A 14,482-nucleotide genomic window follows, 5' to 3' on the forward strand; every position below is an offset into this window, starting at 1 on the left:
CATTTGCCATTTGCTCCATATTAAGTGAACAAAACATACCTCTTTGATCCCTGGCAAGTTGCCAAAATGACCCTTGGCAGGTTGGACAGTGCCTGGTCTGGTCCAACATCCGTACAGCGAAAGCACCACCGATCCCCTCAGCTGTATGTACTGTGACAAAGATCCTCCTCTGCTTTGGTGGGTTCTGCTCTTTCCAGCAAACCGCTCGCCTGAGAGGCTCATGGCAGCCCTCTAAGGCCAGGTCTACACTAGACCTTAAAGTCGACTGTAGATATGCAATTGCGTAGCTGTAATCAACTTATCTACTGTCAACTTACGTGGCTGTCCTCACTGAGGGAGGTCACCAGGAGAAACTCTCCCATCAACCTTCCTTACTGCTTGTGAGATTGAGGAGTACAGGGTTTGACTAGCTCAATATTCTGGTACTGAAGACATACCCTTAGGCACAGGCTTGCCATTTGATTTGGCCACCCGCCTCACTGGCCAACATGAGGAAAAGAGAAGAAACCAAACTCCATAGTCTCCACTGTCCCTCCAAGTGGTTTGGGGCAGGACAAACCCTTTTACCAATATTAGTCTTCCTCCTGTGCTGAACAGGGAGTTAGGGAAAGGGGAACCTGGGCCCACCTTCTACTCTGGGTTCCAGCCAGGGACTTGGTGATAGCTGCTGATTCATACATCTGATGAAGCAGGTCTTTGCCCACAAAGGCTTATTCTCCAAAATATCTGTTAGTCTGTAAGGTGCCGCGGGACTTCCTGTTGTTTTTGAAGATACAGACTAACAATGGCTCCCTTTCTGCTGCTGTCTATAACGTCTCTAGTATTAGCTGTGGTTGCAAGGCCTGTCGCTCCATTTTGGCTCCCACTCCTGCCCCAGCCATGAGGAAGAGCAGTACTGCCAACTCAGGTTTGGCTCCATCATGGTGGGTGGGGCCCAAGTGGAGCGAGTGATGTTGCGATCCGGTGTACAGGGCTCACAGTCTGCTCAGGAAGAGCTGTGGGGCTGTGTGCCAACTCCCAACCTGAGTGGGCTGTGGGGCAGCCAGCGCTTCTCTTCCTGGCCGCTGCTTTGAGGCTGGCTACTACACAAGGGCTCCTTGCCTCACCCCACTTACAGTGGCTTCTGAGCTTTCAGGACTTGTACACTGACAACCTCAAGACCTGCTACAGCTATGATGAGCTGTGCTGAGGGCCTGTGCAGGAGAGCCAGCCCGGAGAGGGGTGGTGGGGAGCCTTGACAAGGTTAGTGTTACCATATTTGACCTTTCAAAAAAGAGGACACCTCTGAGAGGGAGTGTGTATATCAGTATCTACCCACTCACGTTGTAGTAATATATTGTGTGTATTACAACACATTAATACAATGTGAATGGTTAGATACTGATATAGATACACTCTCTCTCAGGGGTGTCCTCTTTTTTATGTGGTAATCCTAGACAAGGTGGGGTAAGACTGAGAGGGGTTCAGCTCTGCGTACCATATGAAAAGATTTGGTGGGAACACCACTACAAAGCACCATGTTAACCGGTATGTTTTTTTTCTCTCACCATGAGGTGTATTTTCAGCTGTTCTGGGTCCTGTCCTCTCTGCGGATTGAAAACTGGGTAGGTGCAAGAGTTTAGATTTAGGACTGCAGTTCAGCTGCGGGGATGAAATTTAAGTGCAAATTTTGCAGATACAAATTGTGCTGGTACAGAACACGTCACTCTTCAGAAAATATGCCCACACATGGGCAAAACCCATTGCAGAGTCTTTTCTTGTAAAGAGGAATCGAACCCGCCTCGTGACATGCTGAAAAATAATTGACCTTCACTTCCATCACGTGCTAACAGTGCAAAAATGAGGACTATCACTTTATTTCTTATATCTTCACAACTTGCTTTATTGTTTTTGGAATTAGGCCTAGTGCAGACTCAAGAATGCACAGCGAAACAGGACAGAATCTGCAGCTGCTTAGCCAAGACCTATTGTGCTTCAAAGCCGGCTAAGGGCCACTGCCTATTGTGTAAAGCACACAAAATATGTGGTAAAGGCGAGGGAGTTTCCAAACCAGGTAAATTGCTAGAGCATGGAATGTACTCTCTCAGAGTTATTGGATGAAACTTAAGTGCTTTTGCTACTTGCCTGCCCATAAAAATAACCTTGCATGCTGATTTCCTAAATTACTTTCTCAACTGTTTCTAGTGCATAACAGCATCTGTGCACCAAATACAGCATTCAGAGTTGACTGGAGTCGGGGAGGGGATACTTGTTCCCATCTTCTCCCAGTTGCGTGTTTCAATAAAGCCCTCCCTGTCTCTCTTCACTCTTAGCCTCTCTTTGCTTTATTATTTAGCTCTGTTTTGCTCCATGTGTGTGAATGTCTGTCCTCATTAGGCTTTTATGCCATTCAGATCCCACTTAGGGGTGATTTAGGTGCCAAATAAATCTCACTCTGCCCCACTGCACAGAAGTGCATTTTACTCTGCTGTAAATGGTTCTGTATTTTCCACAGACCCTCATGACAGTGTAGTTGTCTCATGGTGGCTTAAAAATCTCAAAATAGGTGGGTAGTCCAAGAGCTCTAAGATAATAAAAGAGCCCTAAGAAAATGAAAACTCTTCTTAAAGACTCAGGGTGAAATCCTGCCCTCCCTCTTGTCAATGGGAGCTGTGCCATAGCTTCAAAGGGGCAAAGATGTCACCCTCCACAATCACAAGAGGGAATATGTCATTCGTACCCATTCAGGATTCCAGTCTCACCTTTAGGTGGGCAGTATAACTAGGTGTCATTGAGGCCATATTCTGCCCTCTCTTAACACTCAAGACAATGGAAGTCCAAAGTACAATAGGAGGAGAATTAGGCCCCTGTCATCTTTTTAAGCAGCTCTTGGTTTGTTCTGTTTCTTTAAAATATTCATTCTGTTTAGTTAGCTATGGGAGCTCTTGGCGATGAAAGGTGGTGAATGGGCCTTTGATTAATCCTCTACTAGGGTCTCAGCTGATTGCTCTGCTTATTAATTTCTATTTTTTATTATAAATAAGTAAATCAGGGCATTAATCAGCTTCATATTTAGTTACTTAACATATCTGTATACATACACACGCAGAACTAGCCAATGCTGGGACAAAATGCTCTTTAAATCTCCTTCTATTTGATATCATTCTGCTGCAGCAACTTTCTCACATAGGCTGTGTCTACACTAGCCAAAAACTTTGAAATGGCCATGCAAATGGCCATTTCGAAGTTTACTAATGAAGCGCTGAAATACATATTCAGCACTTCATTAGCATGCGGGTGGCCGCGGCACTTCGAAGTAGGCGGGGTCCTTTCGAAAAGGAGCCCCGTCTGGATGAGCTGCGCGGTGGCGAGCCACGTCAATTTCGAAGTCCCCTTATGCCTATGAGCAGATGGGAATAAGGGGACTTTGAAGTAGGCGGGGTCCTTTTGAAAAGGAGTGCCGTCTGGATGAGCCATGTCAATTTCGAAGTGCCGCGGCTGCCTGCATGCTAATGAGGCGCTGAATATGTATTTCAGCGCTTCATTAGTAAACTTCGAAATGGCCATTTGCATGGCCATTTCGAAGTTTTTGGCTAGTGTAGACATAGCTATAGTGTTTCATTGCTAAATTATCCCATGTGTCTGACATTTTTTCACTAGTTCTTTTCTTAAACACCTTTTCAGTCAGTGTTCCCTGAGCTGAGCTCTTGGGCAGCCACCCAGAAGAGATTCAGGTGCTGCCCCGCTGATTTGTCGAGCACCCATAGCCAGCAACATATGTTTCTACTGGGGGTGCATATGTGCACCAATGCATGTGCGAATAACAACATTTATTCCGCTCATGGATGGAACGAAATAGCAGGAACACTGTTACCAGTCACAAGAAGCAGTCAGCAAATCCTTTCTGTTGACATAAATATCATGGAAGTTTTAGAAGGGCAGTGTCCCAACACATCATCCATGATTTCTGGTTGCATTTACTGTTGAGCTGTACATAGGGCTATTTAGCTAAGGATCACAAAGCACTTCCAGACTCTGCAGTTTGCTGATTAAATTATGGATTTATTTTTAGTCTTGTTTTCAGGAGGAGTTCTTCCTGAGAAAGGGTGGAGTAAAAAGGACAGTCTTTTTGTTTCCACACTAAGGGGTTATGACACCCATGAGTCAAATGCACACATGTCTTGGGTGGAAGATGGCAGTCACAGTTGTTACTGCAGTAAACTCTTTCCTATTTGGCATTCTATCATTTGGAACTCTCAAACAGCATTTTTACCCAAATTTTAGTTACATTTTCCATAAGTACAGTATAGTGAAAGTAAATAAAAATAAATATAGCAAATACAGTAGAAGTTTACGGTGTACAAAACTACTGTTGTTGGTAAATAAAGTACTCTGCATACATTTTTGTTTTTCTTAATACCTAATGTTGTTTTTCTTTAGTGTTATGTGGTGTTAGGTGTACCTCTCTATTATCCAACAACTGGTCCCAAAAGAGTTTACAGCAGATGTATTTTTAAAGAACATATTACCATGGTGTCTGCAAAACAACACTGTGCTGTGGTTCAGGACAAAAATGTGAGGAATACGAACGCAATACGAACTTTGGGGGAAATTTTAGATGAACAGACTGTAATTGCCAAGAAGTAGATTGGCCAGGACTCAAAGGCTAACACACTACTTTTGTCAAAGTTTCTGTGAGATTCTTAATGAACCTAGGGTGAGAGATGGCACCTCCTCCCGCAGCACAATGCCCCGAAAACCATATTGAATATTTTAAAGTTCTTTTTAGGATGCAGTTCACTCCTGTGCAGTGGAGTAGCTCAAGACATTACCCAAGTCCTATGTTGAATGTTTATGTGATACGTGAGCTGGGAAAGGGAATTTTTCACAGTCACCAAACCCTGACCTCCTGACTCAGATAAAACCCCCAGTGACTGGAATAGGAGTTTTGCTGGATTAAGAATTGGCAAAGACTTTAGGGTTTATCTTTTAATGCCATATGTTAACTGTTCAAGTTGATTCCAAGTAATCATTTAAAAATCCTGTAGTCCTAACCATCCAATTAATCTTTCCTTCTGTTACTGGGATTCTGCCCTTAGCAAGGGCAGCATGTGGGATTCTCAACTGTGAGACTGTCAAAGCTTGCACTTTTGTTTACTGTCGCCATAACATTTCCAGGATCTGTGAGACTCACCTAGAACTTTGATTCATTTGGTGTTTCACAAAAAGTAAATAACTGGAACCGTTTGTTTAAAGGGACAGACACTGTGAATACCAAGTGCTCTCCATGTCCCTCTGGCACTTTTTCAGATGAGGAATCCTCAACTGCCTCTTGCAAACCGCACAGAGTGTAAGTCACCGATTTGTCCCTTTTAATCAGCCAAAACATCAGCCTGTAACCGTGTCTGGAGGTTGTTCTGTTTTTAAACCCTCCTCTTGTTTCTTGCAGGTGCGAATCAGTGTCTGTTAAAGGAAACAACACGAGTGACACAGTCTGCAGTGACTCTGAGACAGATGTCACTGCTATAGCAACATCTCCTCAGGCCTCCGCCTCCAGCACTGGCCAGCTTTCAGCACAGGTCTCGAGTGTTAACACTCAAGAAATAATAACCAAAGCTGTCCATCAAGGCCTTTCAGCTGCTGTGCCTCAGACCATTGGTGAGATACTGATTAAATCCACTTTTGTTTGTTCAGGAAGTGAGGGAGGTGCCTAGGTGTTTCTTTCCTGATCACTTAGGAAATGGTTGGCAAATGTGAATTTGCAACATTTGTGTTCCATTTGATGAGCTCAGCAGGGCTTGCTTACCCTGGTTCGAATACTGTTTACCAAAATATTTGCCCACTTCTAGGATATTGCACCACCCTTAAGACCTTGGCAGAATCCCAGTGTCAAGTTTATGTCTTGTGTCTCCTGAGAGGTGCAGCCCAAGAGGAGCTGATGTAAAGGTGCAATTTCTGGAGTCTGAGCTGCTCCTGAGAGTCATTCTAATGTCTGGCAGTCTTACCCAGGCTGCCTCTGAGTAGTTCAGAATCTTCATAGTACTGAACACAAGGAGGGTGTGCTCTGCTGCTGCTAACGCGCACACAGGCCTCAGCATAAACTGTGTGTATGGGGGCCAACACAGGATTACTTATGTCAACCCTATGCTTTTCCTCCACCCTGGGAATTCTCCTTTTAGCCCATTGTGGCTCCCTGATGAGTGGAGTCAGGGCAAGAATCTAGCCCTCACTTTTCAAAACTATTGGAAGGTCCAAATTCTTGAAGCAAAGGAGGTGAAAATAGCATCTTTTACATTGATCAGCCAAACTAAATGCTCACTGTTAAACTTCGATCGGGGGTCAGCAACCCCCAGCTTGGGTGCCAAGAGCAGCACGTGAGCTGATCTTTCTCATTGGTACATGAGGCGGGAGCTCAGTCCCGCCCCTCCTCCCCCCATGCAGCTGGGAGCTTGCTCGAAGCCATGCCTGCCTTTGGATTAACAAAAGATCAGCTAACGCTACCAGCCACCACCTCAGTCCTAACGCTGTGCACCTTCATTTATTTGTTAATGAAGCTGTTGTAAGTAGGACTATTAGTACCAGTGGCAGTTGAATTGTACATGGAGGTCAAAAGGTCAAATTTCAGCACTCCGCCTCCAAAGGGTTGCTGCCCCCAACTTATGATGGTTGTGATATTTAATTTTTATAGCAAAGAACGGAAAAAAAATCACCAGTTTTATCCAATACTACTTGGATCTTCCTGCCAAACTATTTCTCTTGTTTTCTGTAGGTATAATAGCAGGATTGACGTTTCTGGGACTCACTGTATTGGCAGTGGTTGCCTGTTTTATTGTTTCTAGAAGAAAAGGTAAGATTCATGGAATGAAAATAATACAGATGAAATTAAATGAATAATAAACCTAGATACACAAATACTGGTCTACTCCTGCCCACAATATGCCATTGGGGTGAAGTTTTCCCATGGCATGAGACCTATGCAGTCCTGAGGTCTCATGTAGTGTTCCCTCTATTTTTTTTTCCTTTCACGGGGTGGGGAGGTGGGGGGCAATAAATTTTATGTGCACCAATGTATGTGCAGATGGGCTCCACCAATGGGATCACATGCTGCCCACTGTGTGTAGCTGTGGACACTCTGCCAGTCAGTTGGGTGGCACCTGAATCTTTCCAGGACAGCCACCCAGGCATTCATCTTACAGGGAACACTGGTCTCATGTAATTTCTCATGCCTGGGACACAGTCCTTAAGTCTCCAGCATTCCAGTCAAATCAAGCTCCTGCGCAACAGAAGTTCCCACTGCAGTTTGTAACACATTTTTTGCTTCATAATATAATTCCATAATGTTATTCATTATTGTGATTTTTCTTCATTATAACGACCATGATTTTGATCAGAGCTCTTTGTCCTTTCTGCACTACTCTAGAAAGTGCTAATTATTTAATTCAACTAATTTATGAGAATCTTCTTTATCCACTGCACCTGTCCCAGACCCTGGGCACACTAAAGAATGAATATAAAGCAAATGTTTGACAACATTTTCAAACTGCGTACACAACCAGATCTGCTCCACCTGCGGAACATACAAGAACAAAACAATATGCAGGCCTCTTTCAGGCAGCAGCTCCCTATTTAATTGAAGTGTAGCTTGTTTGTAATTGAGCATAGTTGTTGGCTTTGTTTTTAATTTTCACTTTCTTTTCTCATTTGCAATGTGATTCGGTTCTTGTCCAATTGAAGATGCAGATCTGGTGAGTATTTGTTCATACCTTTCCCCTGCTGCCTCTTTCACTACCTAATGTTTTATAAATTCAGGCAATATCCATATCCATTAAAAATATAATACAGGCTGAACCTTTCTTGTCTGGTACCCTCGGCACCCCTGGCAGGTGCCGGATGAGAGTATTTGTCAGACCACGGGAAGTCAAAATTTTCTAGCACATTACCAACAATTTCACTGCTTATTTGGTCTCTTAGAAGACATTTAGAGGTAAAACACAGCTAAATAACAGCACAGAGCACTGAGAGTTAGGACTGGTGGTTGCAAACAAACTTTATGGGACTGTGGGAACCATGGCCACAGACACGCTAAATGGTCATGGGCTAACTAAAATCATGCCAGATTACGGATGTTGCCAGACAAGGTAGTTCTGGATTAGAGAGGTTCAACCTGTACAAATGAATAGCCGAAAAGTATAAGTGGGAGATAAGGGTAAGTCAGTTGCCCTTGCATAAGTTGGTGCCTTAGACATACCAGTATGTGTTGGGTCTGAAGTCATCAATATGCCAGTGGGACCACGAGGGGAATCACTAAGACTACAGTTAGACTAGAGAGTTTTGCCAGCAAAACTCATGAAGCATGCACACCCAAAATGTGTTTGGTCAACAGTTTGTCGACCATACTCAGGACTTTTGCTGTCAGCATTCTGCCTCTCAGCCATGAGACACATTGCTGTTGTCGACAGACTGCCGTGTGTACGCTCTGGGGGGCCTTCTCTTGCAGACGGGGCTTCCACAACAATGGGCAGCCTTGTCTGCTATGCTTTCAGGTGCGTTTTGTTTGGGGAGTAGCTGGGCAGTCTGGCCGCTCTGTCGACAGAGCAGAGCGCTCTTTCAATCCGCTTTTAGTGTGTTGCCATACTCTGTCAACAGAAACTTTGTCGGGAAATCTCTTCTGACAGTGACTTCTGTTGACAGAGTGCTGTAGTGTAACCGTTGCTCAGAGGCTTTTTCAGACCCCTAAGTACAAACCAAGGCCAAAAGGGATCAGACCATCATCAGATGTAAATTGAAATAAATCCTATGCTTAATTTCAACCTTTGGCCATTTACTGTTACTGTCCCAACCTTTCTGGCATCTGCAGAAGCAGCTTGACAAAAGGCAACGAGATACAGGACCACAGTGCTCTGGTGGTCCGCAGCAGGAGGAGCAGCATCTCTTAGAAACTCCTGGGTCAAGCAGCAGCTCTTTGGATAACACAGCTGCAGGAATCAATGGAATAAATATTAAGAACACAGAAAAGAAAGAAGCAGCGAGAACTCAGCAGAGATGTATGACCTCAGAAGGTTGTAATCATCACAGTGGAGCCAGACCCAACTCTGCAAGCTCAGGTAAGATTCTATCGAAAGGTGAACATGAGTGGTGTTTAACATAGAAAATGCTGTAAATTTAAATAGAATTTTCAGATACAAGTCAGTCACGGGGAGTTTATGGAGATAGTTGATGAGGAGGGTGGAGTGACTGCTTGAAGCCAGGGTTGGTGACAGACCTCATTAGCCCCTTGGCTGTGTTGGAGGGCTTGGGTGCACATTTTTGCCATGTGGCCTAATGCCTTGGGTGGTAGCCTCCTATTAGTTCCAGTTATTGCTACGTAAAGGGGCATTTAATTGCTCCATCTATTGAGCCTGAAAGAAGCTAGGGTAGAGGGATAGCTCGGTGGTTAGAGCATTGGCCTTGTAAATCCAAGGGTGTGAGTTTGAGCCTTGACGAGGCCTTTCAAGGGCTTGGGGTAGGGTAGATTTAAAAAAAAACAAACAAACTGTCAGGGATCATAATAGATCCTGCTGTGAATGCAGGGGACTGGGTTTGATGACCTCTCAAAGTCCTTTCCAACTCTACGAGATATGCAGAGCAAGCCCGTTAGCTTTTAACCATATCCTTGGTTGTGTATATATCAAGGTGTTGCTTGTTGGCAGCCAGTAATTCTTTCCAGAAAAACACAGGCAAAGGGGGCAGCATGATTACACATATTGAACTTCAGTGGGAGAAGGAGACAAGGAGGCAGTAAATCCAAGAAAACTGGGAAGAGTATACACAACGAGATGAGGAGTAAGGAAAAAACTCAACACGCTTCCAAGTGTCCATTATATATGACTCAGAATGTTGTTTGTTATCCAGCACAAATGTCTTTTTGGATTGCATGGAAAGGATCCTCGATAAAAGAACGTTAAGGTACCAAGGGCAAGCACTCAATAGTTAAGAAATTTCAGAATTCAAGTTGTTTGTTCAGAATTAAGATTTCCTCAACCTAATTGTTGGAAACAGCTGCACTGCTTTAGCTGACACTTTCCCAAAAAAATTCAGCCTGAGGCAGACCCTGACATGGAAATTATACTCCAAACAGTTAAATTTTCGCAAGGCTGTAAGCATGGAAAAATTCTCAGAATAGGCTGGATGCAGAAGGTCGCCAAGGAGGAATTCTATAGGAAGATACAGCCGAAAGAGAATCTACTGCAGAAGGTTACACAACGCAAGTTACAGCTGTTCGGGCATATCTGCAAAATGAATGACGAATGAAAAATTAAGACACTGGTATTTGACATAGTGGACAGTTTATAGGAGAGGCAGACCCCACAGAGAATGGGTGGATGATATAGTAGATTGGTGCGGAGCTACTCTACAGAAACTAAGCCACTCTGCAAGGGACAGGGAAAGATGGAAGAAAATAGTGAGGGAGGCATCGGACACCAACGGGCGCTGAGCCCATGGTTGTTGATGATGATGATGATGATATAAGAAACTGAAAACAGTATCTTATAATGGAGAGTAGTTTGGTAACCTTAACTCTAGGAGTATACTGCAATAAAACACCTGTGGTTGATCTGTGCCAGCTGGCTTGGGCTTAGGGCATGAGCGGGCAATAAGCAACATGTGGGATGGATGTGATTTGCCAGGGTTAGCTCCCTGCTCATTATTTACATGAGCATCCACAGGTACAGCCACTCATAACTCCTACTGGCTGCGGTTCATCATTCCTGACCAATGAGAGCGCAGAAAGAGGTGGCCTGGCCTGCAGGAGTGGCAAACTGCAGCCAGTAAGAGCTGTGAGCGACTGTATCTGTGGAAGCTCAGGTAAATAAAGCATCTGGTGGCTCATAGCATCCAGCCCATGGGCACTTACTGTCCCCCCCCAGCTTAGGGGCTGTTTGATCGATGTTCAGACTCAGGCTGAAACCTGATGTGGAGAACCCTGAAAGGTGGGAGGGTGCCAGAGCTCGGATAAAGGCTGAACATCAACACTGCAGTTAAAAAGAACCTTAGCCTGAGCCCTGCAAATTCAGCTTGCATGGGCCAGCTTTGTATATGTAATTGCAGTATAAATGTACCTTAGGTGATGCTACAAGCTCTGCCTTATAGCAGGGGTGTGGAATCTTTTTTGGGTTGTGAGCCATTGACACACAGAAAAATCAGTTGGGGGCAACACAAAAGTGAGATGCAGAAAAAAACATCCCCAACTCTTCCTGATGTGGTGCTCCACTGAGATACCTCACTTCCTTGCATTCAACCCTGGGGGGAGGACGTGAGGAAGGACTGAGGTTCACGGCTTCCCCTGGGCCAGATTAAAACTTCTGGGGACCCAGAGCTAGCAGATTTTTGTGTCCCCCCAAGTTCCCACCCCCCTTCCACCTGGGGTGTGCCCAAAGAGGCATTCAGCGGGGGCTGACGGGGAGCAGGATAGGCATGTGGGCGCAGGGTCTGGGTATTAGTGGGGGGAGTCTTACAGGAATGGGCTAGGGTGTGGGTGCAGGATCCGGGCAGGAGTTTGGGCACAGGAGCTACACTGGATAAAGAATCTAATTATCCTGCTGTAGGTTTCACTCTTCCACTTTTAATTTGATTTGTTTTTCTCTTGGGTTCACAGACCATTCTGCTAATGGAGGAACACAGGTGAATGTTACTTGTATTGTTAATGTGTGTAATTCAAACCACAACCCGCAGTTTCCAGAGCAGATGACTTCAACCACCACAGATTATGACAACGTTCCCTACTGCACTCCAACAGAGGAAGAAATTCCCCTTTCTAAAGAGGAAAACCCCTTGAAAAGAGAAGCAGAGATTCAAATCTCAGTGGAAGCTGTGGATAGTATACCTCCAAACTTCCTGTTTTCAGAAGGAAAGTCATTTCCTTTGAGTGTTCAAGATGTGGGGATGAAACCTAGCTAAAGAAAATGACAGATCAGATATTGACTGATAGAACTCTGATCCACTAAAATAAAGTATATGTTAAGAAGAGCATTCCTATGGAGACTTAAAATCTTAGATGCATACAGATATGGAGTGATCCATAGCCTTTTAAAAGTGTTTTACTCTCTGATGTGTAATGGTTTTAGAAGTTGAAGGAGGTCATTGCAGAAGTCAGTATTCTTTTGAAAAGCTTTCTTGTTTTCTTTTCAGTTTAGTGGTTTCCTTATCCATCATGTTGTCACGTTGAAGCTTGCTTCTGTTGTTGCTTTATCTTGGCCTGTGAAGATCTTGGCCTTAGGGACATCTCCTTTTCAGCTGAAAAGGAAGTCTGTTCTGTCTTCCTGCTTATTAGTTCATTCATTGACCTGTCTGCTGAGTCAGCCTCGAGGATGTCCTTGAGGGGTAATGGTGGGATTTTTGATTCAGACATCTCTTTTGGCTAAGAACTGGACTAAGATGAGCATTCCACGACAAATGAATTGGTGACCAACCATCCGAGGCTGTTGACTTAGTCACATTTATATGGCATCAAATTATACTATTTCCCATCTTATTCACTCACCTTTCAAAATATGCACTTTTTAAAATGGGATGTATGTTTTAGATCTTTACTTCTGTCCTTGATATTTTTGCTGGTATGTCTGTCTCTCATATATTATGGTGGCATATCTGTTCTCTATGATGTATGTGAATTAGAGAGTAAAATCTTGTACTTTAACTTTTAGATTAGATTTCAACTATATTTAAAAATGCACTTATTTTTGTATCAGCTGTATATATTTTTTCAGAAAACAATGTATGTTAAATAGAACTTGTTACATTGAAGAAGATAATTGTTGATCAAAGAGCTATTATCTTTGTGCCGTGGTTGATGGCTGACTTTTACCTCATTTCTCGAAGACTGTTCATGCCTCAACTGTGTGTGCCAAATGTTTTTCTATACATTTCAATTAGTCATAATAAAAATCCAAGCAAATGCATATGTCGTACCGCTCATCCTGGTTGATCCCAGGAAAAGGACTCTGTTGGTGAATGCATAAGTAAACACTGTGAAAGGCTGGATTGAATGAAACCTCTGAACCACAAAATCAGATGTTTGTGCTTGTATCGCCCTCTAGTAGCTGATCTGCAAAGAGGATGTATTCCCTACAAACAATGAATGGAGACTTTTCTTCAGCATGGATGGCAGACGTTTGTGCTTTTGAAGCTTAAGTTTTTGGACTGAACTTCCCATAAGCATGTGGCATATGCGTGGTTTTAGAACAGCAACTGTGATGTCTGCACTCAAACATAAATTTGTTACAAAGTTCCTGAGTTTCATCCAGGCTAAGACAAATGGTGATTGGAATTCTGTTCTTATTAGAACACCTATTGGATTGGAATGGCTCCAGAATAACTGAATGCAAAATTTATTCCAGAGGCTTTAGCCTGAAAAAGAATGCCTTTAGGTAACATTCATTCAACAGCTGCTAAAGAGTGAATACACTTGACACTTCCACCTAAATTTTCAGGATTATCCTCTGTGGCTGTGGAGGTTAGAGGTGAAACATTGCTGAACTATATTTTAACTTACATTTGAGAGCGTGCTCTGAAACAACAACATATGGAAATGCTGAAATTAATCCAAAACAAAAGAATTTATGCTTATATGGGACTTCACTGTACTGCAGGCTGTTTCCAATAATATAATAAAAATACTCACCTGTTGCTCATCACTTTTAGCATCTAGGTCCATACTGAAAGAGCAGCCCAAAGGAAAAATTAGGGTTCAGCCAGGCCTGTTAATTTTGTGGGCTTCTCGTATTACACAGCTGCCTGGTAAAATGGAATATACTGTGTATTCATGTAAATAATGTCAATTTTTAGCTTGTTTATAGCTGTGACTAAAAGTAAAAAAATTGCTTTATTTTTATAATTTATGTATGACTTGAACTCTGTCACTTTTATTAAACGAGTGCTTTGTTTTCTTCATTTAAAAAAAATAAAAACCCCACCCTTTGTTGATTTTAATTTGCATCCCCTTAATTTATGCATCCAAAACCTTACTTCTGGCTCTTTTTATCATTATTACGCGAGGCTACAACTACAGTTGCATTCCTCTTTTGAAGGAGGAATGCAAATGAGGGAAATTGAAAATGCAAATGAGGCACTGATTTACATATCTTGCACGTTATTTGCATAATCTCTTTTCAGAAGAGAATCTTTCAAAAGAAAGAAAACGGTATAGATGGGGTTTATTTTCAAAAAGCCCCATCTATGCTGCTTTCTTACTTTTGAAAGAATCTCTTCTGAATAGAAGTTATGCAGATTAAGCACAGATATGTAAATCAGTGCCTCATTTGCATTCCTGTTTCAAAAGAGGAATGCAAGTGTAGACATAGCCCTACTGAAAGCAGGTTTTGTCAATTTGTCTCATCTTCCACTTTCCAACTGGTGGTGATAGTTTTAGGTTGTAAAAAGATGCACTTCTTGAACTTCAGAGAGGGGAGCTACAGTTCTTCAGTCAGCCCTGTGCTCTATGCCCATCCAATTCCACATTGACTTG

General features: G+C 43.2%; 1 protein-coding gene across 1 annotated transcript in view; it reads left to right on the top strand.

The window, feature by feature from the left end:
• TNFRSF1B (TNF receptor superfamily member 1B) overlaps window positions 1-13,941 on the top strand; it is a 43,825-nt gene extending 29,884 nt beyond the window's left edge. Inside the window, exons 4-10 of the mRNA XM_074975836.1 lie at window positions 1,901-2,053; window positions 5,236-5,329; window positions 5,429-5,637; window positions 6,749-6,826; window positions 7,714-7,724; window positions 8,837-9,083; window positions 11,615-13,941. Coding sequence (XP_074831937.1) covers window positions 1,901-2,053; window positions 5,236-5,329; window positions 5,429-5,637; window positions 6,749-6,826; window positions 7,714-7,724; window positions 8,837-9,083; window positions 11,615-11,916 — 1,094 coding nt within the window. The 3' untranslated portion in view covers window positions 11,917-13,941. The remainder of the gene's footprint in view (window positions 1-1,900; window positions 2,054-5,235; window positions 5,330-5,428; window positions 5,638-6,748; window positions 6,827-7,713; window positions 7,725-8,836; window positions 9,084-11,614) is intronic.
• Window positions 13,942-14,482: the final 541 nt, after the last annotated feature.

Source organism: Carettochelys insculpta, chromosome 23 (assembly GCF_033958435.1).
Source record: "Carettochelys insculpta isolate YL-2023 chromosome 23, ASM3395843v1, whole genome shotgun sequence".
NCBI classification, from domain to species: domain Eukaryota; kingdom Metazoa; phylum Chordata; order Testudines; family Carettochelyidae; genus Carettochelys; species Carettochelys insculpta.